The 26,009-nt window shown below is 37.7% G+C and overlaps 3 protein-coding genes across 3 annotated transcripts; all 3 read left to right on the forward strand.

The window, feature by feature from the left end:
* Positions 1-7,068: 7,068 nt before the first annotated feature.
* On the forward strand, positions 7,069-9,422 carry LOC109001114 (U-box domain-containing protein 30-like). The gene has a single exon (XM_018978255.2). It carries the CDS (start codon positions 7,738-7,740, stop codon positions 9,091-9,093), a length of 1,356 nt encoding a protein of 451 aa, XP_018833800.1. The 5' UTR covers positions 7,069-7,737; the 3' UTR covers positions 9,094-9,422.
* Positions 9,423-11,732: 2,310 nt separating this feature from the next.
* Positions 11,733-15,883, forward strand: LOC109001115. Its single transcript, XM_018978256.2, has 3 exons — positions 11,733-12,414; positions 13,518-13,705; positions 14,948-15,883. The coding sequence occupies exons 1-3, from the start codon at positions 11,778-11,780 to the stop codon at positions 15,434-15,436; spliced, it is 1,314 nt and encodes a 437-aa protein (XP_018833801.1). The 5' UTR covers positions 11,733-11,777; the 3' UTR covers positions 15,437-15,883.
* Positions 15,884-15,989: 106 nt separating this feature from the next.
* LOC109019708 (protein PHLOEM PROTEIN 2-LIKE A10-like) lies at positions 15,990-17,957 on the forward strand. The gene has a single exon (XM_019002057.2). The coding sequence runs from the start codon at positions 16,292-16,294 to the stop codon at positions 17,555-17,557; it is 1,266 nt and encodes a 421-aa protein (XP_018857602.2). The 5' UTR covers positions 15,990-16,291; the 3' UTR covers positions 17,558-17,957.
* The last annotated feature ends 8,052 nt before the right edge of the window (positions 17,958-26,009 follow it).

The following is a 26,009-nucleotide window of genomic DNA, read 5'->3' on the forward strand; positions in this document are numbered from 1 at the left end:
TGGTAGTTACAAAAATACTCCTAAACTCTAAAAAATTGCCACTAAGGCTCTAAATTTGTCACTATTTGCAAACAAATTTCAAATTTAACCAAATTTCATGGATCTCATATTTTTGATATTCTAAAACCATCTATACCTTTATAATTGTAAAATTCAAAATATAATTAGCTCAAACATTCCCAACCCATAGCATGCACTCTAGTTGATGCTTTAGTGATTTCAACTATCGATCCCTATGAATGCATGTTTATGCAAATTTTTTTTAGTCACGAATAATCATTATAGTCCTTAAAGATATGATAAAGGACAATTATTGGGTGAACAAGTTCATCCCAATACTTAATCATGGTTAAAATCCTTAATCTTCATTAATCCTCCATTAATCAAGCTTGATGCTCTTAGTATAAATTACAAAGACATGCTTTCAAAACTCACCTAAAACATGTATTTTCATTCTTATTCCAATCAGAAGGTTTTCTAAATGTTTAGGCCTTGTTTGTTTTCAGAAAATATCTCATATCATCTCATCTAATCATTGCAACTTTTCCAACTTCCAATACAAAATAAAATAAAAAATTCAACTTTTTCAAATCCCATAACATAAATAATATTAAAAAATATATTCTAACAATACTTTGTTCAACTTTTTAACTTTAATCTCATCTCATCTCATCTCATCTCTGAAAACAAACGGGTCCTAATCATCAAGCCTAGGTAGAATAAATCAAACTTCATGCCTTAATCACAAACTTACTTAAAACACATGCATGTTTTGATGATCAACACAAGATATAATTAAAACCTATCATGACATGATTCTAATAAAAAATAAAACCTTCTATGATCATTCTAAGACATTAATAAATCATATCAAAATATGCTAAGACATGCCATAGCTAAAATTTTCACTTAAAACAATTTAAACATTTAAAAAATCATTCTTAATGAACCCGGTTTTGAATTAAGCATGGTAACCTTTTCTAAATTCATCCAAAAATTACTCCAACACTTAAAATCACAACTTGAAATGTAAACTAAGATATAGGACAAGATAAATTACAAATTTGATGGCCCTCTACAGCTCCCAACACAAAAACTTTCAAGAACACTCACTCGGTTTCTATTCTTTTGTACTCTAAGGGAAGAAGATCTCTTAACAACTCAAGAGGAGCTTGGAGAAGAGGTGTGTAAGAAATGAGCGGGTGGATGGGCTTTTTATAGGCAGCTAGGCAGCCAAGGAGAAGGAGACATTGGCTTAAGCCTATAGGGATTGGGTGATATGGGCAGTGGTGTAAGAAACTGAAATTTCTACTTGCATTTCATCATATTTTTTCACTTGTGCAGAGTGAATAGTGCCCTAAATCACCATGACTTCATCAGTTCAGGTGCTACATTGATCTTAAGGGTGTTGGTTAGGTCATGGTGCAGAAGGAAGAGAAGAAAAACAAAACAAAAATCAAGCATGAAGCTGACGGGTTCAAAGGTGGTTTCTTGGGCGGTTTTGATTATGGATTTGACTCACCCTCTTGTCTTTTCTCCATGGCTGCTTTGTGCAGGTCATAAGCCATTCCTGGAAGGCTTTCCAGGTGAGGAAATGGTTCTTGGTTGGATGCCAAGTGATCATGAAGTGGCAGCTCAAATGTTGAAATGAAGGTGGTTTGGTGCTTTCTTTGGGTGGGAAAAATTGGTCGAAAGCTCATGATAACCATGAGGGCTTCTTGGGGATTAGGTGTTGATGGAGGTGGCGTGGGGTGGTGGCTCAGCCATGGGCAGAATGGGGGTTGAAACTCAACCAACTGGGTTCCCATCCAACTAATGCCCAAGGTGAAATCAATTTTGGTGTTTTGGTTTGGTTTCTTTGTTTTAAAAACCAAATTAGTCCAAGGCTTGGTCTGGGTCTAAAGGGGATCATATGAGGTTTTTAAAGACTATAGTACGCTTGAGAAAAATGCACAAAAAGATTGAATTTAAGGACAAAACAGTCTATTACACGCAAAGGGCACACATGTGTGCCGATTGGTATAGTTTGGGGTTTTGATTTGTCATTTCTTCCAATGACATGTGAGAAGGTTTATCTAGGGTCTTAATATGATCTAAGAATGATGCAATTGAATGATGAAACAAGAAAATTTCAGATAAAAAATGCTAAAAAGATTAAGAAAGAAAATCAAATTCTAAAACATAATTTAAAGATCACTAATCATAAGTAAGGGTAGGTTTGGGGGATGAGATGAGAATTTTGTGTTTTGTTTTAGTATTTAAAATATTATGTTTTAGTATTATTATTGTATTGAGATTTGAAAAAGTTAAATTATTTATTATATTTTGTATGGAGATTTGAAAAAGGTGTAATGATGAGATGAGATGAGAATTTTGTGTCTCATCCCACCCCCCAAACCTACCCTAAGTTGATTAATGGTCTTAAGCCAATTTCAAAACTTAATTTGGATACTTAGGATATGACATGGGCTTGAGGAAACTCATTGTATGATGTATTGGGCTTCAAATTAAAGAGTGAATGGAAGCAAAACAAAATTTTGGGCCTTGGGGGACTTAAAAGGGCCATGAGTGTGGGTTAATGGTCAATTGGCTTTTAGTTTGAGTGGATGAGAGGCCTTGTTTCTAGATTTTGAGGGATTAAGAGATGCCTCAAGATCCACAAAGATAGGGCTTGCAAGGCTTATCTTGGCATAATTGAGCCATGAATCAAACCTATACCATGCTTGGCCCAAAATGCCTTATGCCTTCCTCATACTTGGGCCAAGGTTATCCTACCAAAACTTGTACTTCTATGAGGCTTGGTTTAAGGCTTTTAAGGCTTAGCCCATAAATGTCCTAGAGTTCTAGAGACCTTAATAGGATTTCTAATGGGCTTGCTTCTCTAATCCTTCAGACTTAATAATTAATAACACTAAGTGTCATGGTCTAAATAAATCTAACTATCTCCATAGAAATAAATAAATAAAATAAACAAACAAAATAATATTATAGTAATAGTAATAAAAATAAAAATAAAAATAAAAAATATTTAAAGCCCAAAATCATAAGCTTAATCTAAGGGCGTTTAAAGATTAATCCTAATGATTAATTAGACGAGGTGTTACAATGCAGGAATTGAATTTATAAGCCAAATATATAAATTTTTTTAATTTTTTACCTATGATAGTCATATGTATAAAAAAAGGTTGCCAAGATGTACTCTCTAAAAATATTTATACCTAAAATGGGTTGCCCCTTTTATATGCTCGTTTCTATAATTGTTTTCTCAAGAACATTCTCAATGGCTTATTCATCATATCATTTAAAATACATCATCAAAATTTATTTATTTATTTTTTTAACTTTACATACTAACTCTTATAGTAGATTAGGGCTCATTTGTATGAGATGAGATGAGTTGAGATTAAAGTTAAAAAATTGAATAAAATATTGTTAGAATATATTTTTTAATATTTTTTTTTTAGATTTGAAAAAATTTAATTGTTTATTTTATTTTGTATTGAAATTTAAAAATGTTGTAATGATTAGATGAGATGAGGTGTTTTCTCAAAACAAACGAGGCCTTAATTTCAGCTGGTTTAACCGATTTCTCCCAAATAATGCCCTAAGATGGGTTGCCCCTCCCTCCCTCCCATCAAGCCCCCCCCTCTCTCTCTCTCTCTCTCTCTCTCTCTCTCTGGAAACCACGAGCTTTGATCTCCCATACCTTCTCTCTCTCTCTCTCTCTCTCTGGAAACCACGAGCTTTGATCTCCCATACCTTCTCTCTCTCTCTCTCTCTCTCTCTGTAGAATACTTGCTCTCCATAATCGATTCTCATGGAATGAGTGGATTGCGTACTACGGTCGCCTTCGTTTTACCTTTAATCTCTAGTATTGCCTTCGTCGCTTCTTCCTTTGTCGCTTAAATTCCTCTAAACTTTAAATTAATGTTAACTGCAAATTTCTTGTTTGATGCAAATTCCTATGAAAAAACTTTATTGTCTATGATGCAAATTAATGCTATATGTGGGTTGTCTGGAGGGTAGCAGTGCACTGATTATGGATGGTATTCGTGCTACGAGCTAAAGGGGGCAACGGGTTGGAGAGGTGCGGCAGTCTGAAAAGGTGTGGCGATGTGGAGATTGAGAGGTGAGGCAATGTGGGTAGTGGATTAGGTTTGTGTTTTCAGAAGAAAATTTTCACACGATTTCTATAGATTTGATTTTACTACCATGTGATGCAGCTCATGTGATTTGTATGTGGATTGCTGACGTGTCTGCATATTATTTGTTGCCGTTAAAAGCGTAAGAACAGAAACTTTGTTTCAAAGAGGGACTGTTTATAGTGTACTATACATTAACATATCTATTTTTTCTTTATATCATTTAAATATTATATTTTTTATTCATTTCAAATATCTTCTCTAACTACTAATGATATCCTCCTATCTTTTGATATTTACAATATCTCCTTATATACAATGTCATATAATGATGTTTTATTTTAAATTAATCTAAATTTATAAGTTAGACCAAAATATAAATTAATTTAAAAAATAAAAATAAAAGATTATATAATAAAAATATTTTCAAAATATATTACAAAAATATTCATTTTCGATAATTATTAAAAAGTATTATCAAGATATTAAGAAAGAAGAGGTTGAAGCATAACCCAAAACCCACTCAAAAAATAAGGAGCTACGGGGAGAATTTTTTTAGAAACTTTACCTCAGGCACATAACGGGATGCTTGAACTATGTTGTAGATTTGAAGCCCTTCGCAAATCGTGACCGTAGAAGATCGACGAGCAGCATAACCAGTCTTGTGAGGAAGGGAAGAGGGCGTGGAATAAACTTACAAGGTTGAAACGAAATAAAGTGGCTTTTCGACAGTGAATAAAAAGCTAAAAAGAAGAGAGAGAAATAAATTAAAAATTTATACATGTAATGAATTGGAAATCAGTTATAAAATTATCCGTTGGATGGATATCTTGGGCTATTTTACATAATCCATCCGGAATGCTCTCATATCTCTCTAGACGCGTTGGAAGGATATTTCGCGTGGGGTCGTTGCTTAGAATGTGTAGTTATTGGACTCCGGCCCATTTTTCATCACGTGGGGGCCCAATGGGTTTTATGAACCTCATGGGCTTTTAGGGCTTTAATACTGCGCAACAATAATTATAATCGTAACCCGTCGTACTCTGTTGTCCCAATTATGGATTTAATTGCCACTGTTTGAGAGGAAGTTGCAAACTAATTTCCAACAATTCAATTACGAATATTTTATTCCAGAAATTTCCAAAGCTACAGGCGAATATTGTACAATGTACATAAAAAGGAAGTGTAATGACCGGAAGCCCGTGTGGTGGGCCTACTCAGAGCTTTCCTTTCGTAAAGTGCCAGCGCATCATTTGACCAGATTTGCTGGAATGCTGATGTTTGACTTGCGTGTACCCATCGTAAAATCTAGAATACTGTTCTGCAAAATATTTATTAATATTTAGCATAAGATATGAATATTTTGAAAATACTTTATATTAAAAATAACTTAAATATTTTATATTTCATGTGAAATAAAGAAGATCCTATCTGGTTAGACCAATCAGTGTGAGCTGTATATTGGGACGAGAATATCTATAAATTTATATTTCAAAATAATTTGTAAAATCCATATACTTTATATTATTAATAAATAATATAAGGTTTATGTATTATTATTATATATATATATCTTGAAATTATATAAAATATTTGAAGGAATTGAGTCATTGCTTGCTTTAAGGGGCCAATGACAGACACTTGCACGTGGTAGTGGGTGCCGTGCGTTTTCCTCACTTTTGATCTGTCTTCCTTTCTACGCCTTGGACTACCCGGTTTATTCAAATTAAGCACTTTATTTTCTGTAGTTATAAATATTGCAATAGTATGGAATTTTTTTTTGCCCCTTTTTTCTGGTCGTATTATAAAAGCAGCTGGGACCTCGGAAAGTGTGTCTATTTCATCATTCCAAGGTAATTTTTTTTTCCGGTTCTTTTAACATATTTATCACATAAGATTATATAGATTATGAAATTCTCACTTCATATAAAATTCGAGTAAAAAGTTAACATATTTTAAATATAGATTTGAAAATTTATTTTCTTTTTCGAAATTATAAAGGTTTTAGAATTTTTTATTCAATTATTTTTTATTTACCAAAATCTAGTATTTTCCTTGATATTTAATGGATGTAAATTTGAAGAGGGTTGCACAAAAGAACTTGTCCCCAGATAAGGCTTTAAGTGTATGACCCTACTAATATGGTCTAAAAGATTCATTAAACGCAACATCTGTTGAGTCGTCCCAGAAGTCTATTCCAATGCGTGGAAATCGTACGCCCATTAAAACAACAAAAAACCAATGTGGAATCGGATTTTATTTTTTTTTTATTTTTTTTCCACTCGTTACGTAATTTAGATAAGATGAAAGTAAATATTTTATTAAAAATTAAATAAAATATTATTAAAAGTTAAATTTTAATATTATTTTTGTTTTAAAATTTTAAAATTTTAAAAAATTAATTAATTATTATATTTTATATGTGAGTTTAAAAAAATTATAATAATTGAATGAAATGAGATGTGATGAAATTATGAGATAATTTAATTTTATATAATCAAATCAATAAAAAATAAACCTCATTCTAATTTCCATTTATAATAATAATAATAATTTAAACATAATTACTTACGGTTATTCTTTATCACGAGGGATGAGAATTGCTAATTTTGTTTTAAAAATATATATTCATTTTTTTTAAAAAAAAAAAAAATTGAGCTTGCATGTACTTTGAAAGAACATCCGGACCAAGTTTCAGAAAGAAAATTTTTATTAAAAAAAAAATTGAAAAAAAAGGGATAAGAAAAATTATTAAGTAATTAACTTATATAAAATAATATGCCTTGTGGATCGTATTCTGTAGTTTGTTTGACTGCCGAATGGGGAACATCAATTTATCCTTTTGAGCCTTTGACCGTCTCACAGTCACAGCCAAGTCGGGCTGCGCCTTCAGCTCCTCTAGATTAACCCCCCAAGTGGCCACAACTCCCAGAAAAAGAATAAACAAAAAAGCAAAAGAATATACTTTTCATCAAATGTTTATCCTCCCAACACAATTTCTAGGGCATTGAATATCAGTCCTATTTTTGTTTTGTACAAATTGGTAATCCGAGGTGTGGATACTGTTATTGTATGAGTGGATTTGATGCACTTTTTTTTATCACTTTTTAATGGTGTTTTTATTTTCTCACTGATCTGGGGCTGATGATTTCACACTTTTCTTTGAGCTTGAAGAGCAAGTGAGCTTTGGTATTAGGGAAGAAGATTACAACTCCATCATTTCCTTGTTGATGATGAGGATGATGGTATTGAAGAGGAATGTGGCCCTTTTGACCGGGGAAAGAAAGAGAGAGATCAGGTAAAGAGAGAAAAAAGAGAAAAGAAAGCCAAGGGTGGAGAAAAGATGTCCCCTTTGACGGGCATTGTTGCGCTCGTGGATTGTCGATGAGTGAGATATCGTAAGGGAGTGAAAGGCAAAGTGAGAGAGAGAGAGAACGCAACTCTCCTCCTTTCTCTTTCCCACACGCTTCTTTTCCTTTGTATGTGATGGGTCTCTTAGAATTTTAAGGGTCTCTCTGTCTCCTATTTCTTGTCGATAATCTGTAATTCTGTGTCAAATTTTATTTGAGCATTTGCGTAGAGGGTGTTCGAAAAAATGCCGATGTACCAGCCGTCTAGTCGGAGAAGGGATGGGGGAGACGGGAAGTTCGATGCTGACGGTGGTGGGCAAGTGTTAGATCTGAAGACCGCGGTGAAAGATGGCATTTTGGGCGGAGACGGCGCGTTCTTCGGTGGCGGTGTCGCCGAGAAACTTGATTTGAAGAAGATGATTGCGGAGCTCGAAGCCATAGATGTGCCCTCGGTGTTTATCTGCCCGATCTCTTTGGAGCCGATGCAAGACCCCGTGACCCTTTGCACGGGCCAGACCTACGAGAGATCCAACATTCTCAGATGGTTCTCTTTGGGCCACTGCACTTGCCCCACCACGATGCAGGAGCTGTGGGAGGGTTCGGTCACGCCGAATACGACTCTGCACCAGCTGATTTACAGTTGGTTTTCCCAGAAGTATTTGGCGATGAAGAAGAGGTCGGAAGATGTGCAAGGCAGGGCTTTGGAGCTTTTGGAGACTTTGAAGAAGGTTAAGGGCCAAGCTAGAGTTCAAGCTCTTAAAGACCTGAGGCAGGTCGTGGTCGCTCATGATTCGGCGAAGAAGACTGTGGCGGACAACAACGGTATATCTTTGGTTTCTTCTCTGTTGGGCCATTTCACTTCGCATGCAGTTGGGTCAGAGGTAATTGGGATTCTCGTGAACTTAGATCTCGACTCGCAGTCGAAGGCCAATTTGATGCAACCCGCGAAGGTATCGTTAATGGTGGATATGCTGAATGAGGGATCCATTGAAACAAAGATCAATTGCACGAAGTTGATCGAGACGTTGATGACCGGGAAGGATTTTGGGTCAGAGATAATCTCAAGCTTGAGTCTTCTGGTCGGTTTGTTGAGGTTGGTGAAGGACAAAAGACACCCAAACGGAGTCTTCGCCGGTCTCAGTTTGCTCAAGTCGGTTTGTTCCTATGAATCAGTTAGGGTCTCTGTTGTGAGCATTGGGGCAGTTCCCCAAGTGGTTGAGCTCCTGCCTAGTTTTAATAATGAGTGTCTGGAATTGTCCCTTTATGTTCTAGAGGTGCTGTCCACTCTTCCGGAAGGAAGAATGGCTTTAAAGGATTGCCGGAACACCATACCCAATGTAGTGAGATTAATGATGAAGGTTTCAGAGAGCTGCACTCAGTTTGCACTGTCAATCTTGTGGGCTGTTTGTAAGCTTTCCCCAGTTGAATGTGCCTCACTAGCTGTGGAGGCTGGTTTGGCGGCTAAGCTGCTACTTGTAATTCAGAGTGGTTGCAATCCAGCCATGAAGCAACGTTCTGCTGAGCTCTTGAAATTGTGTAGTGTAAATTACACAGCTACCATCTTCATCTCCAAGTGCAAGCTTACAAGAACGATACAATGAACGGATTAGACAAGTTGTTGATATACATCTCAATTCTTTTTCCCTTTGGTGTGAAATGATGAAGGTTTCAGAGAGATGCACTCGGTTTGCACTGTCAATCCTGTGGGCTGTTTCGCAAGCTGCCGCGGAAGAATGTGCCTCGCTGTGGAGGCAGGTTTGGCAGCTGAGCTGCTACTTGTAATTCAGAGTGGTTGCAATCCAGTTATGAAACAACATTCCGCTGAGCTCTTGAAATTGTGTAGTCTAAATCACACAGCCAATATCTTCAATTCCAAGTGTAAGCTTACAAGAACGATTCAATGAAAGGATAATGACAAGTTGTTGATATACATCTCAATTCTTTTTCCCTTTGGCCTGATGGACCAAGGTACCAAAGAACTTGGGGAAGCAGCTGAATTTGATACTCAGATTCATTGGGTTTCTGAGGCACCCTTTCCTTTCTTGTGTATACTAAGAAATTAGTGTCTATCAGTTTTGTTCCAATCCAAGTAACATAAAATGTGGATTGAGCTCTACATCGTTTATTGCATAGGTATAAATCCTTGTCTATAACCGGCAGTTTTTACTGAATATTGCCAATAAGCTCCAAAGTATTCATTCAAATTGTGCTATTTCTGTTTGTATACTCTAGTATCGACCTTTAAATGGTTGCTGATTGCTCCAATCCTCGAGAGAGCGGCGTCTATTTTATGTGGAGTTGAGTTGGGGCTAGGATGTGAAAAACTGAGAATACAGGCATGAGTTTAAAAACGTAATTTCTCGTCTTCTGAGGATTACAGGGGACTCGTTTGATGGGGGATGTCTTACTGAATCTCACTGTATTAGAGTTTGTAAAGGTTGCCAAGGATTGAACACAAAGTCCATGTACACCCATTTATATTTCCTACGCTTAATTAAGTCTCCCCAAGCTTGGACAACTGCAAAAGAACTAAGATAACTTGGGCTTGAATTATCCACTCCCATCCTAATTTTTATTGTGTAACTCTGTATTTGTCTCTCTATTTGCCTGTCAGTTCGTTTATGAAACGTGACAAAAGTTGAGACAGAGAAAGAGAGACGAGAGGTGATGGGGGCTCCTATTCCTTGGTTCGTCTGGTGCCAACACTCTGTTTATTCAAGTGGAAAGAGAAGAAAGACACTCTTTTGTCATTTGTCGAGTTCGTTTATTCGTATTATCATACAGGAACGGAGAGAAAAGTGAGCCGAATGAATGAGCTTTTGTAATTGCTCCAAAACATACGAGCACCCCTACGCACTGATTAGTCTGAACATTTGTTTTTGGAAAGACGGCGTCATGAAAAAGGAAAAAAGGTTGGCTTGATGCATCTGAGCTCCAGCCCGAACCATTTTCACAAGCAGAAGAATAATTCAAACTTAGAAGATATCTATACTATAGCACAGTAAATATTCTGAAAGAATCAAGTAATTGAATGTAAGAGCACCAGATTGGCTGGCTCAGCTGGGTGCAAAATGCCCAGTAGGAGTTTTTCATGCTGCGAAAGGGACTGCCAAAGAGTTCGTGTTTTCGTTATTTCTCTCTCACAAGTGAAGATTTTTTAAATAAATTTTGTGGGTATCATCCTACTCTTTGATGAATGAAAAAATATATTTATTATGCATCAGTTACTATTTATTCTTACATTCTACAGTTTTTTTATATAGGGTGCGAGAGTAGGAAGTGTTTTCCATAGGATATTTATTTATTTTTCATAAATAAATACTCTCATGGAACGTTGACCATGTCTCTCCCTTCCCAATTGTTAAGATTTGTTGCCACTGCAAAAGATGTAATTTGATTGGTAGGAAAAGGATTAATATGGGTAGGATATCTTGGTGTTTTTAACTTTTTGTGGTGTTCAAAGGGCCCTCAATGTCCACTTTTGTCGTCACGACTCTGTGCACACGGCCAACCCCATGACCGTGGAAAGGAAAAGGAACCTCAAATCTTGTCCACCTGAAAAGAAGAGCAGGAAACAAGACAAAGCTAAATATGCGTATCTTTGAATCAACCCCCACTCATTAGACACAAAATGTCATTCAAAGTTCGTTGCAAAGTGAAAGAAAACACGTTAAATAATGCCGCAGGCCCGTATACGTGAAATAGGCCCAAGCATTCATGGGCTTGGGCCCTTGGCTCAGCTTTTGAAGGAACTTAAAATGGGTCACTTCTGACTGAACTACGTTAAAGAATTTGATCTTGGGCCGACATGAAGAGCTTGTGCAGGGTTTTGAAATCTTTTTTGAATTCCGATTCAATTTGAATTTCGGAATATGTAAGACTTTACATTCTTATCTTGTTGTCTTGTAATTTGAATGTTACTTAACAATTACACTTTTTCTTTTTTTAGTTCCAACAGTTTTTTTCCCTCAATTATTGAGAGGCGAAGTTAGTTTAATTATGATTTATTTAGATAGTTAGATGAGATGAGATTAAATTTAAAGAGAGAAAATAATTTTAGATGTGATGAATAAAATATTATTTTTTAATATTATTAATATTTTAAAAAATTAAATTATTTATTATATTTTATATAAAAATTTAAAAAAATTATAATAATAAAATAAAATGAATTGACAGTGTCTGTGAATCGTCGCAATTGCCTTTCTAACGTCCCTCACACTTTTCCGGCACTTTCTCCCATTAAATCCAAAAATATAAAAAATAAAAAATAGAGAAATAGAAAATGTCATGGTTAGCTCGTTCTCTGGCCAACTCCCTCCGTCTCGACGAAGATAACAGCGACGGTGACGGCGACGGGAAAGACTACGACGTCGTACCTTACAGAGCTGACGATCCAGACCCGGCACCATCTTCATCCACCAAACCATCACGCCAGCGACAAGAAGATCAATACGAACCCGAAGATAATGACATCCAATCAGAAGAGGCACAATCTCGAGGCGTCAAAGACGACCTCTCCGAGCTCAAACAAACCCTCACTCGCCAAATCTGGGGCATGGCCACCTTTCTCGCTCCCCCTCCATCGCAACTCTCCAGTCCCTCTCATTTCCGCCAATCCGAGCCGTCCGATCAGTCCGGGTCCGGAGGCGAAGATGATCCGTCTGATGATGCGGCCTCCAGGATCCGGAACGATATCGCGGAGATCGAGGGGAGCTTCAGGAGCGGAGTCACGGAGATCTCCAATATGGCCTCGAACTTTCTCCCCTTTGGCTCCGAGAGAAATGAGGAACTACTGAAGGAGCGTGGCTTAGAAGGAGCCGTTGGGATTACCGAGGAGGTTTTGGCGTTCGCTAGGAATATCGCTATGCATCCCGAGACGTGGTTGGATTTTCCAATTGATGAGGAGGAGGACTTGGATGGTATGTGCGTATTCTGCGATTCGCATTTTGTGTCAATGTGTTTTCTTAAACCCTTTTGGATTGTGAACATTGGCCTCCTTCGAATAGAAATTAGGGCTTTGTTTAGTCAATGGCTGATTCAGCAACTCAAACTTTTCCTATATTTATGCATAATTCATTGTGTTGTAGTTCATATTTATTGCAAAGCAAAACAAATGGTTATCCTCTACAATTATTGGAATCGTAATCTCCTTACTCAATTCCTTCTGAATTGAATCCGTAACATTAGGAACTTTGACACTCGAGAGGAAGTTGCTCTCTTTTTGAATTGTATAATATCAATCTTTACAAATTTACATTCGTAGTTGTGAGTCTTAGGTGTTCATGTTGAACAAGCAGCATTGTGCTACCATTGGTGGTGTTGAGGAGATTAGGCCTTTAAGATTAGCTGCGGCCTGGTGCGCAGGATGCCTTAACATAACTGTAGTGGCCAAGAAGCTTGATTATTAGTCATTCACAATTATGAAGCAGATGGCTGGCTTTTTGCATTATGACTTCAGCCATTGTAAATGATGACGTTAATTTTGTATAACTAGTGCTTTAACATAGGTAAAAGCTCATTCTATATGTTTTTGCTTGGTTATCATCTGATCCAGCACTTTTCAAGTTTGTGCTGTAATTGGAGAAGAGAAAGCTGGTACCTTTATTCTAGGAATTATATGCCATGAATGGTTTGGATGTTGATACAGTGGATTATCTGATACCTTAGGTCCTTCCTATTTTTTTGCAGGGTAAGCTTTAGTACATATCATTGTTTAGTGAATGCCTGGATATTTTTCCCTAGGCCAGCTTTTGATTTTTAACATTAGAATTCCCAGAGGACATCAGTTTCATTAATCGATACAAGAACTTGCTGAGCCCATGTTGCACTGGTTCAATATGATTTATTACACAACTGTGTTAAATTGAATTGAAATTGTCCTCTTTGCATTTCCATATACATCTGAGTTTGTTGGCAGTATCTTCATCTATGCTCTATTTCAGTTGCTTTAGTGGTAGCAGTTTAAGTGCATGCTTTGATTATTCATCCTACATTATTTCTATATTTCTTTTTCTTGTTTTAGATTTTCACATGTCTGATGCCCAACAAGAGCATGCTTTGGCCATCCAAGATCTTGCTCCAAGATTAGCTGCCCTGAGAATTGAACTTTGTCCTTGCCATATGAGTGAGAGTTATTTTTGGAAAGTCTACTTTGTGCTTCTTCACTCTAGACTCAATAAACACGATGCAGATATCTTGTCCACATCCCAGGTAAGTGTTTTTTTTTCAATGTAGTTATTCATTATGTTGTTGAGTCCCCAATAAGTTTCTAGTTCGATTTGGAATTGTTGCTAGCTCTTGTTGTTATATATATATATATATATATTATATGTATATTGCATTTGAGATAAATATATCTTTTATAGGGTCATTGTTGATGATTTTGAGCACCTCATCAGTTGATTGATTTATACCTAATCTTTTTCATTTTATTTTGTTACTTTTTTGAGATGGGGTAATAAATTGTCCACTTCAGTCACTTTATGGTGGGCCTCAGTTGATGGCTTCTTTCATAATTTTACATTATTATGAAACAGTAATTTTACATTCTTTACTGCATAGCAGACCAGAGTATGCTTAGTTTGTAATTTTACTTAAATGGGATTCAGTAGACCCATTTGTTCTGACCTTTCCAGATGTTCTGTTCATGGGCATGCACATAAAACCTCTGCTTTCTAAGCTCTTTTAAGGGTCTTGTAAGATTGTTGGTAAACAATCATGATTGTCACACTTCAGATATCAAGTGTGATAATCTGATCTTACATTTTTTCTTGGTCTTGGGCTTAGGGGTATGCTCCCCATAGGCCTAAGGTTCAAATCCCTTTGGGTGCCAATAATCTCTAGGGGCCATCGGACTGGTGGATTTTTCCCTTGAATTAATCGAGATCTACTTGCAGGAAACTCCTTGCCAAGGGCCTGTACATCCCCGGGATTAGTCGGAACGCTGTTCTGGACACCTAGTGCCAATAAAAAAAATAAAAAAGTTTCTTGATCTACATAAATGCTATCCATTTACATGCATGCTTTGGTTCTACATAGTTATTATTATTATTTTTTTTTTTGGGGGGTGGGGGAGTATGCTGTAATTTCATGAAGCATGCAGCAGCTTGGCAATTGCTTTGTGTACTATCGTGTATAGTTTTTTCAATGAATGTTTAAAGTATTCCTGCCTGTCAAAGGTAGTTGCTTGAAGTATGAATTGCTTATTAGAAGAAAAATATGTTGGTTTTTTGTTGATAGTTCTGCAGGTCAGTGTCTATGATTTGTTATAAGTGTTTTGCATGTTTCATTTTTAAATTTGCAAGGGTTTCCCCTTTTTCCCCTGCTGTTTTGTCGAAATGTTATATCTAATATTTGAAATGCTATTGTAGCAATCTTTGGGTGATAAGGTTTGCTTCCACAGGCATTTGCATAATATTTTTGAGGTTCAATGGTTTAACCTATTTCTTGCAGGTTGTGGCTGCCAGAGCAATGTGGATGCAGGAGCTACAGAAGCAAACAAAGGTGGATACTGACTGGTCCGCGAGAAGCACTTCCTATTCAAAAGACAATGCTAATATACTGGAGGAAGATTTTGATCCCATACCATGGGGCACATTTTATTTTGAACCTTCTATCTCCTCTGTGGCAACAGATGTTGAGACTGAGAAGCATCCAGTCGAAAGCACCGAGCTGCAATTTGTTGATAAGTCTGTTATTGCAGAGAATCCGGGAACTAACACCGAGAATAAGGATTTACTGTTTGGTCCATCCTCCAAACTACAGATACAGAATTTAGAAGACGATGAGGATGACTGGCCAGAGGATGATTCTGAATTTGGTAGGTTTAGTGGAGCTGCCATTTGCGTGGGGAATGAGGATGACATATCTTTTAGCGATCTAGAGGATGATGAGTATTGCAGTCTACCCATAAAATCAAAGAGCGTGGTTTCAAAGGATTAGGAATCTTTGAAACTCCACGATTGTGCATATAAGTTCTGCTGATTGGACAAAAGATGGTGCTGGACAGTCATGACATGCGAAAACTCAAGGGCTTCAAGAAAATTCCTCAGCTGTCTCAGGCCAAGTATATAATCAAGAGTTGTCACAACATAAGTATTTTTTGTACATGATTGAATGTTTGGTTGGTTGTGTGAGAATTGTACAAACGCAGTCCTAGTGATTCAGCAAAGATAGAAAGCTGTTGTCAAGTTGTCATTGATGATCAAATTATTTTTGTTGTTTTATCTGAAGACAAACGTGCGAGGACTCGGTTAGATAACCGTGCAAGCATTGAAAATATCCTTGTATTTGTTGTCACACGAATCTCCTGATGTACAACAAAGCCTTATTTTAAATAAATGAGGCCTTTTCAGCTTGCGAAGATGCATGCTATTCTGTTTCTGTGAATTTATGATGCATGCTTCAAACTTCAAAGACTTGGATAATTTACTGTATCCGTTTTTTCTCCAGTTTTGAAGCATCAAATCACAGATTCCGCCATTTTATCTTCTTTAGATGCATACAAACAAATATATATTAATAATATAGATATACATATTCAGATTAGATAAGCTTGTCCATTTTACCTTGGCATCCGAACCCCTCTCTGTAGTCTTGCGCGCATCGTAAACCGAAACCCGTCAGGTATCTAAATTCCTCTATCCTCGAAAATCAGATGATAAAGTTGTAAGGATGAGATGTGATTCCCTGTAAGATTTTACTGTCCAATGTTTCTCACTTGCTCTACGGTTCCCAGTTTCTGGTTATCTCAACCTTGTTATGAGCTCTAGGTTTTGATTGGTCGCTTTGCCGTTTATGGATCTCGGGTTGGTGAAGAGGGGCTTCGATTTTTCTAAGAGGAGAAAGAAATGGCTTATTCTTCTTGCCGCTTTAGGCGTCTCCGGTTATGGAGTTTACAAGGTCTATCATTTACCCTCTGTGATCAATAAGAGGAAGAGGCTGGTTAAGCTCCTTCGAGCCCTACTTTCCATGGCTGAGATGCTCGCGGATTCGGCAGAGACAATTGGTATCGTCTCCAAGGACTTGAAGAAGTTTCTGCAATCCGATTCCGACCAAATTCCTCATAGTCTGAAGCAGGTTTCCAAAATCGCGCGGTCAGAGGAGTTCTCGGAATCGTTGGTTAGGGTTACGCAGGCTTTCACGGTTGGGATTTTGCGGGGTTCCAAGTCCGAGGCGATGACTGACAGGGAGCCCGATACAGGTTCGGCGAATTCGAGCTTTGCTGACAGGGTTTTGGAGAGGCTTTTCTCTACGGCTGGGGCCGGTTTTGCTTCAGTTGTTGTTGGAAGCTTTGCGAGAAACCTGGTTTTGGGATTTTACTCCAGTGGCGGACCCATGGATGGTCCTAGTGTGTCCCAACCCGGTTCTAGTTTATCAGACGAGCCCAGATGGCTAAATGCGGTCTGCTCTGATAAATGCAAAGAACTCATAGCAAATTGCATTCAAGTTTTTGTAAGCATGGCAGTTTCTGTTTATCTAGACAAAACAATGGATATTAACTTGTATGAGGAGATGTTTAGCGGATTAACCAATCCCAAGCATCAAGCCAAAGTGAGGGATATTCTGGTTACTGTTTGTAATGGTGCGGTGGAGACACTTGTAAGAACATCTCACCAAGTATTGACGAGTTCAAGTTTGGGTTCAAATTCTTCTTGCTCAAATGTTGATCAGAGCATTAGTACAACTGCCATCAAAGATGAGCGTTTTGATCGAGAAGAATCTTCAAAGCAGCTGAAAGTAGGGAATTCGATTTATGGAACTCAGGATACTGGGTGGGTTGGCAAGGTTTCATCTATATTGGCAGTGCCCAGTAATAGGAAGTTTGTGCTTGACGTGACTGGGACGGTGACATTTGAAACAGTGAGATCCGTGGCGGAGTTTCTTTTTTGGAAGCTATTAGATGGCTTGAAAAAAATTATTGATGTAGTTCATGTGGAGGTTGTGGAGAGAGGGTTGGAAGTTATCAGATATTTTGGTGCAAAGTCTTTTCTTATTGCTACCACGTGTCTTGCTTTGTATCTACATGTTCTTGGTGGTAGCAGGGTTTTCTTGGCTGCTTAATTCGATGAGATTCTCCCTCCCCTATGTAGATCTTGCCATGGAGATTTCAACGACTTAGTGCTACAATTGCTCCTCGATACTGAGAGTTCTGGTGGATTAGTTTTTTCTACAATTTTCTATTCGGAACAGTTCTACAGTTCTGAGACAGATATTCCATCCATTTTCTTATAGACTCAATACATGAACCCACAATATTTAATACTGGGATTTACACAGCTCATCACAGCATTTTAATGCTATGAAGTCACCATGTTATGACTACCACTCTGAATTGTCAAGAAGCATTTAGGATAGTAAATTATTTGAAATCTTCATCGTATTCTCGTATGTGTATCTTTGCTGCCCTTAATCGAAATGCATTTGTGTGTTCGTCTAGTTCATTTTGATTGAGAGAGCTTTTGAAAATTCTTTGCTTTCCTCTTCTTCTAAAGAATGCCTTTACTGTTTATTTTCGCTCTCTCTCTCTCAAACTGTTAAATAAAGGTTAAATCGAATTATCTTAAGTAGCGAAATTTCTACAAGGTTGGATCATTGCTCGTCTTACAGCCTACGTTACTTTGTTGTTTGCACTTCTACGTCGTTTAGGAGACTACTAGAGTCTCTTAGAAAATTTCACGCTTCAAGATCAAGAGATCTAGATGATTTTTCTAGGAAAAAATGAAGAGAGAGATGGAGAGTTTTTTGTCTTCTTGTAGGACTGTTTTTCACATACAATTAAATGATGTACGTCCTCTTATCTTAAAAGAGACATGCCTAGAAGTTAATTAACTTCCCTAAATATGTGGAAGCTAAATAACTTCCCTTGAGTTGTGATAGTAGTGGGGAGTTAACAAATAACTTCCCTACCCATGTGGACACTACTTGGTTATGGGATTTACCCATTACCAACATCTCCCACTAGTCCACTATGGGTGCTATGTCCATTAACAATCTCCTTATGTTCTCTCAATCAATTATCTCTCATACAGAAAATGAAGCGTGCGACTTGACGAGAAGACAAATGGTAGGAGTACTATATTAAGTCACCATCATACTAACATAGTACATCACTCATTATATCTCGTCTATGCCCCGGATGATTTGATCTCACTAGATCAAGTGTCCTTAATCCTTCACAAGTTTATAACTCAAAGCAATTCTTGATCTCACATATATAATATGCTCATAATTATATCGAGTTAAAACGACACAATCGCCCAGGCTATGAGACATAAAATAACAAGTAAGAATCTAAACAATCTTTCATAGACACTCATGTCAATTCAATTAGACTTGACTGTTTTCCTAGACATGTTCTACGAGACCATATTATTCATGGCCCTAAGAAAATATGCTAAAGTAGCAACATCAAGTTTTCATTTCATGACATAGTTTCAGGTTCAATGGCATATGAATAGATTATTTAACGATCCATTAGGGCTCACATAGTGATAGAGCAGGAACTCATCCAATCACTCCCTCATATGGTCGTCTACGGCACATACAATATAAAATGTATGTTATGACGAAACTCCCACTTTTTTAAAAGCCGAAGTCACCTGTCCATGAGTGACCCCTTCCCAAATTTTATTAATAGCCCTCACTTTTGGCGGAGGAATACCGTGGTTACAGACCGACACCTAGTATTACAAACAATACTACCAGATGTCAAAATTACAAACAAAACTTACAAACCTACTAAAACGGACAACCAATAAAAAACATTCCGCATGAACACGACACTAACGACAACGCAATGAAGGCAATCCCAAAATATCCAAACGGATTAAACCACAAAGCACCCTAGGCACCTCCCTAACAAATCTCCACTCAGAATTAAGACCCGACGCACCACTCCGAGCCAACCAATCCGCAGCTTTATTTCCCTCTCTAAAAACATGACGAACAACGCACACCATAGAATCCATAAGAGCCAATGTATCTTCCCAAAAATCTTCTAAATACCACACACCACACCTTCTCCTATTCCACCACGAAATCACCACTTGCGAATCTAATTCAATTTCCACAAAATTTATCCCCAAATCCTTACAGGCTTTGAGTCCCTGAAGAACAGCTAACAACTCCGCTCTATTACTAGTTTTGATACCAATATAAGAATTAAAAGCATAAACCATAAGACCACGATCATTCCTAATGATACCGCCCACCCCTGAAGAACCTGGATTACCAAGACTACTCCCATCTGTATTCAATTTAAACCACCCTTGAGCTGGCTTTTGCCAAGCCACTAGCTTTAAATGCTTTCTAACAGGAACCAAAACAGGAATATTCAATGACTGTAATACCTGTGAATCATGTCTGGAACAATTACTAACCTTTTTTATATCTCGAACTACTACTCCCATCCATCTACTAATAGAAAGCTGAACCGAAAAAATAGACTGAAACCTTCCCTCCATACGAGCAGCACAACGTCTAATCCAAAGATGCCAAGTAATAATAGACAGTAAAATCCCCACTATTATTCCCAGTTGAGAATTAGAATATGCCCTTCGAAACCAATTTGTACTGTCTCCCTCCAAGTACGACCAATAGGAATACCAAAAATAGATCCATAAAAATGCCATAAGGCCGATGCAAACTCACCTGTAAGTAGCACAAGATCTTGATCTTCATAATTACCTTCATCACAACAATCACAGCGAGAAACTATCTGGATCCCAATGCGCCGAAGACGATCATCAACACTTAATGCCATGTACCACACCTTCCACATTAAAACCGAAACTTTAAGTGGAAGTAATTTATGCCATACCCAAGGATGCCACTCCATACTAGATCCTTGAACTCGAATGTAATCCCAAGCGGATTTGGTCGAAAAATTCCCACTGTCATTCTTCATCCAGATCAAGACATCAGATCCTCCCTTACACCCAGCCAAAGCCTCAACAATATTGTCCACATTATACTGACCAACCAATGTACTCAAAAACTCCACATCCCAACTATTGGACAACTTGCACTCTTTAACTTTCAACATCGGATTACCCACTATCTGGAACTCATCAATTAGAGGACCCCCATCTCTCCATTTGTCATACCAAAATAAAATATTTCCATCTCTAACTCTCCACTTAGCATTATTAAAAACACTTGGAATACTTTTGACAATCATTTTCCAAAACCTCGTACCTTTTCTCATATCAATAAGACACCAACTCGAAGTTCCCACATATTTTCCCTTAAAGAAACTAGCCCACAGAGATTCTCCTTTCAAAAGATTCCATGCAAACCTCATGTGCAAAGCTTTTTGAATATCCCCCAAATTCCGTAAACCAAGACCACCCTTCTCTATTGGCTTACAAATACTCTCCCATGCCACCCACTTTTTTTTTCTTTTACCATTAATCTCTCCCCAAAAAAATGTGCTCAACATTCGGTTTAATTCTTTAATAATAGATTGAGGAACCTGCAATACTGCAAATATATGTAAAGCCATACTAGATAGCACATGACGAAGTAAAATTAAAAGCCCACCCGCTGATACGAAACTCCCACTTAATTGGGCTTGTCACGTTCAAATGCCGTAGGAATCTTAGTCTAGTCGCTACAAAGGCGCTCTAACTTGAGTTTTTTAACACAGTCACTCATCTAGCGCCTGTCTAAGATCTCATATTCCGCTTTAATCAGGCTTTATGAATTTGTGCAAATACTTCATATACGACTCTTGTAAGTCTCATCTTAGCCAAGCTAAGGCGACATTCTTTAAATTTATCTTAAATACTCCAAAGCATTAAGATATTTATTAGCTCGCTTTCCAAGTGCCAAAGTAATCAACTTGTCTCATCTTGCTCGCTACTCAAGCGCCAAGGTGATCATCCATGTGAGTGGACTAATCTTTGCCTGGTGACTTCTTTATAATGTGTGTTTTTCACTTAGTATCAATTATTTAATAATATGAGATAAACACAATAATCTCACTGCAATAGATACTAACAATGTTAAATATACAATAAAGTCTAAAGTATCCTTAATACAACATATATTAAATCCGATGAAGTCTCAAACTCCTAACATGAGTTTGGAAAACATTTCTACTAGTAGCCTTAGTGAGAGGATCAGCTACCATCTTGTTAGTAGAGATATGTTGTAGGATCACCTTACCTCGCGTAACAACATCTCGAATGTAATGAAAACGAATATCTATGTGTTCGGTTCTGCCATGGTATTTGAGATCCTTGGCATATGCCAAAGCTGCCATACTATTACTGTATATCTTAACAGCTTCATCTGCAAGAGCCGTAACCTCTAGGCACTGGAAAACTCTCTTAAACCAAACAGCCTCTTATACAGCTGCTGAATAAGCAACGTACTTTGACTCCATCATGGACAAAACAATGCATGATTGTTTCTTGCTACACCAAGAAATAACTCCCTCACTAAGCATAAATGCGTAACCTGTAGTCGATTTTTGCTCATCTTTGTCACTAGCCCAATCAGCATTGCTATAACCCTTCAATCTCATGTCTCCACCCTGGTAGTAAAGAACAAGGTCTGCTGTCCCACAAAAATATCGAAAAATCTTCTTAACTGTTTGCCAATGAATAAGTCCTGGGTTACTCTGATAACGACTAACTAATCCAACCGCAAAGCAAATGTTAGGTCGTGTAAACAACATAGCATACATCAGACTTCTAATTGCACTTGCATAAGGAACTCTGGTCATTCCTTTCATTTCCTCATCATTCTTAGGACAATGTTCTAGGCTCAAAGTATAACCATTCTCAATTGGAGTGTCTATGGGTTTGGAGTTGTGCATACGAAATCGTTCTAAAATTTTCTTAATGTAAGTCTCTTGAGACAAACTAAGAAACTTCCTAGATCGATCCCTTGAAATTTTAACTCACATCACATAATTTGCTTTACTCATGTCCTTCATCTCAAAAGTAGAGGACAACCATTCTTTTGTGGCGACAATTATCTCCATGTCATTTCCAGGTAATAAGATGTCATCCGCATAAAAAGACAAAATTAAAAAACTTTTTCTTGTACGTTTGACATACACACAATGATCTTCTTCTAGCATTTCAAAGCCAATTGAAGTAATAGCCTCGTGAAATTTGAAGTACCATTGTCTAAACGATTATTTATGGCTATAAATGGAACATTTCAGCTGGCATACTTTGCGCTCTTGTCCCTCAACCTCAAAACCAACAGGTTGATCCATATAGATCTCTTCATCTAGTTCTCTATTGATAAATGCAGTTTTCACATCCATTTGGAAAAGTTCCAAATCTAGATGTGCAACTATAGCTAGAATAAGGCGAATGGAAGCAAATCTCACCACAGGGGAGAATGTTTCTTCATAATCTATACCCTCTCTTTGAGTATAGCCCTTCGCCACGAGTCAGGCCTTATACTTGTCAATTGATCCATCTGTCTGACGCTTAATTTTTAGAACCCATTTGTTTCCAATAGATTTGCGCCCAGGTGGAAGATCAACTAACTCTAAAATTTGGTTCTTTGCCATAGAACTCATCTCATCTTTCATAGTAGCCATCCATTTATTTGAAGCAGGTGAACTTAGTGCTTCCTCATAAGAAGAATGTTCATTAAAGTCACATGGAGGACACATGAAAGATTCCCTTTCAATCTCAAAACGATGACGAGGAATGGTTCCACGTTCACTTATTCGTAACTGAGACTCTTGTGAGTTACATTCTAGTGGTATTCTCTCACTAAGAGGCAATTCACTTCCACTATCTTTTGCGATTCTAGGATGTGATAATTCTCCACCCTTGCCTAAAGATTGTGTAACTCCCTCGAGTTCTTGCAATTCAAAAAGTTCAAGATCATTCTTTACTTCACCAATATTGGAAAAATCATTCTTGATAAATGTGATATCACGTGACTCTATTTCTGTCATTCCTCCGTTAGGATGTTCACTAAACATCACATAGCCCTTTGAGGTCTCTAAATATCTTATGAAGATATACTTATTTGCTCTAGGGCCAAGTTTTTTATATTTATGGAAAGTGGTGTTGTGAGATTCTTAACTTTCATGTGTTTTAAATCCCTAGTTTTTATTTAATTGTATTTGTATTATTTTATTTGTGTTATTTTATTTATGTTTAATTTGGTGTATTTTCGGTTGGACTTTTTAAATTGTTGTGTTTTTTTTTTGGCTTGTGTTTGTGTGATCCTGGTTGTGGGCCGTGGGTGTGTGAGTTAGGAAAGCTCTAAAGCCCAACCCGTGTGATTTTAGTCAACCCAACCCGTGTGATCTGAGCCCAGCCCGTGCAAGTTAAGTGTTAAACGACACCGTTTTGGTCAGGAACTTAGGGTTCCATCTTGTTTCCCTTGCGCCGTGCATCTCGCATTCTTCTTCCTTCTTCTTTTCTTCTCCTTTCTTCTGGTTTCTTCTTATTCTAGCAGCTGTCGTGAGCCACCACCACCTTTCCATGGCAGCTCCGTGTCGCTCGATTGTGGCTCCAAGGACTCGCTGTCCAGCTGCTGCTCCATGCGGCCACCCCTTTCCACCTCGAGCTCCCATGGTTGCCCTCATGTCGTTCGGCAACGCCTTCCCTCAACTATTGTCAAGCCACCACTTCACCACGTGACCGTCACTGCCACACATCTCCTCCACAACTTGTGCTATCGTTTTAATCTTCTTCTATCGTGCAACACACACAGGCACTCAAACCGCCATACTTGGCCTATAAATAGGCCACGGGTTTCCTCTATTAAATCCTTTTAGTTCTTATTCCTCCCTCTCTCGTATAAGCTTTTTGCATCTCTGTGTGTTTAGAGTTTTGTTCTATAAATTTTGTTGGTGATCCGAGAGTTTGTGAAAATTCACACTGCCGTTTGTGAATTTTTTTGGTAATTGCCGTTAGTTGAGTTTTCCATCCTTTTTCATAGACTGAATTTTTCCTTGAGGGAAACTAAAAAAAGCCACTGTCTTGTTCTTGAATCACTGTTACCATCGTTGTGCCGCCACCTTGAACAACACCCCTTTCAAGCGATCTTCTAGAATTTTTCCATTTTCTTGTATGTAATTTTTCAACGCAAATTCATGAGTTTTAAAATAGCGTTATTGGCTTTTATTGTAAACTATTGATTTGTTGGAATTGGGCATTGGGCCGTTGAAGTGTTGGGAATATTTGTAGTTGGTGTTGATGTTGGACCTTGAGCCGGATTGGAGGACGGGATTACGCGTGTAGTTGGTTGTAAACTGTATTTTTGTAATTATTGTGAATTTGTAAATGAGATATTTAATATGTTATCCAATAACTGTTGAAATGTATATTCATTGTCTTTAATAAAATATTGTTGTGAAGTTATGTTGTCTGTTTGGAATTTAAACTAATTATGTGGGAGCGTGTATATCACGACCCCAAGCCGAGATGAAGCATTATCTCGGTGGAGCTCATTTGGTCACTCGGAAGCGTAATAGACTGACATGGCGTCTCCTGAGTTGTCGCAGGGCGACGACAGGAACGGACGAGACAGTCACACTCTCATACCGATTCCGTGACCTTTTGGCTGGCAAGGTTAAAGGATGCTTGGCCATATACGCGCAGGACGCGAAACTGGGCATCGTTCGTTGCGAAGTCTCATGCACGGACGTTACCCATGGTATGACGATGAGAGCCAGGGCATGCAGACGGTGGTGCATGCATAATAAAATAATGATTATGATTGGGCCAAAATGGGATTTTTTGTGTGAGTTATTAAAAGTGTATTTTTTGAAAAAAGAATGTGGTTTTATTTTTTGCATATTTGTCTGTTTGAGGACGTGTGATTATAATAATGTATTTTAAATCTCTTGGATGTTGTTTTGGTTAATTACTTATTGAGATGTTATAATCTCATTGTGGTGTTTTACCCTACGGTTTCGTCTTATGGTGTTGTAGAGTCTGATGCAGAGCCCGAGTATGAACCCGAGGGATCAGCTCTGTCAGAGGTTTGAGTTGCTGATATGTTGATCAGCGTTATGGGATTTGTTTCCCTTATATTATTTCTTATCTTTAATTTATCTGTCGGATGACTATAAATCTTGTAATAATGTTTTATTGGTTTTGAACAATTCTGATACTTAATAAAAAAATACTTTTATTTTTCTGTTGTGAATATTATTTTTGTACACTTATTGCATGTTGTACACACTCTGAGCACTGGTCTTTGGGGTACGTGATCCGTGTGGTCATCATTCCGGTGTCACAAACTTCACAAAAATAACATGTGGGGGTCGAGGGCGCCACATGTGTGAACATAACCCGCAGAACCCCAAGGCCGCAAATGTTCCAAATTTGGTTTTGCGCCACTCCATAATTCATATGGGTTTGAAGGAACGGACTTAGAAGGCACACGGTTCAATGTAGGCAGCAGCTAAAAGAGCATCCCCCCAAAAAGATATTGGTAGGTTAGCTTGCACCATCATTGATCAAACCATTTCTAATAAAGTACGATTTCTCCTTTCTGCAATACCATTTTGTTGTGGTGTGCC

The sequence above is a fragment of the Juglans regia genome, chromosome 8 (assembly GCF_001411555.2).
Source record: "Juglans regia cultivar Chandler chromosome 8, Walnut 2.0, whole genome shotgun sequence".
In the NCBI taxonomy this organism is placed as follows: Eukaryota; Viridiplantae; Streptophyta; class Magnoliopsida; order Fagales; family Juglandaceae; genus Juglans; species Juglans regia.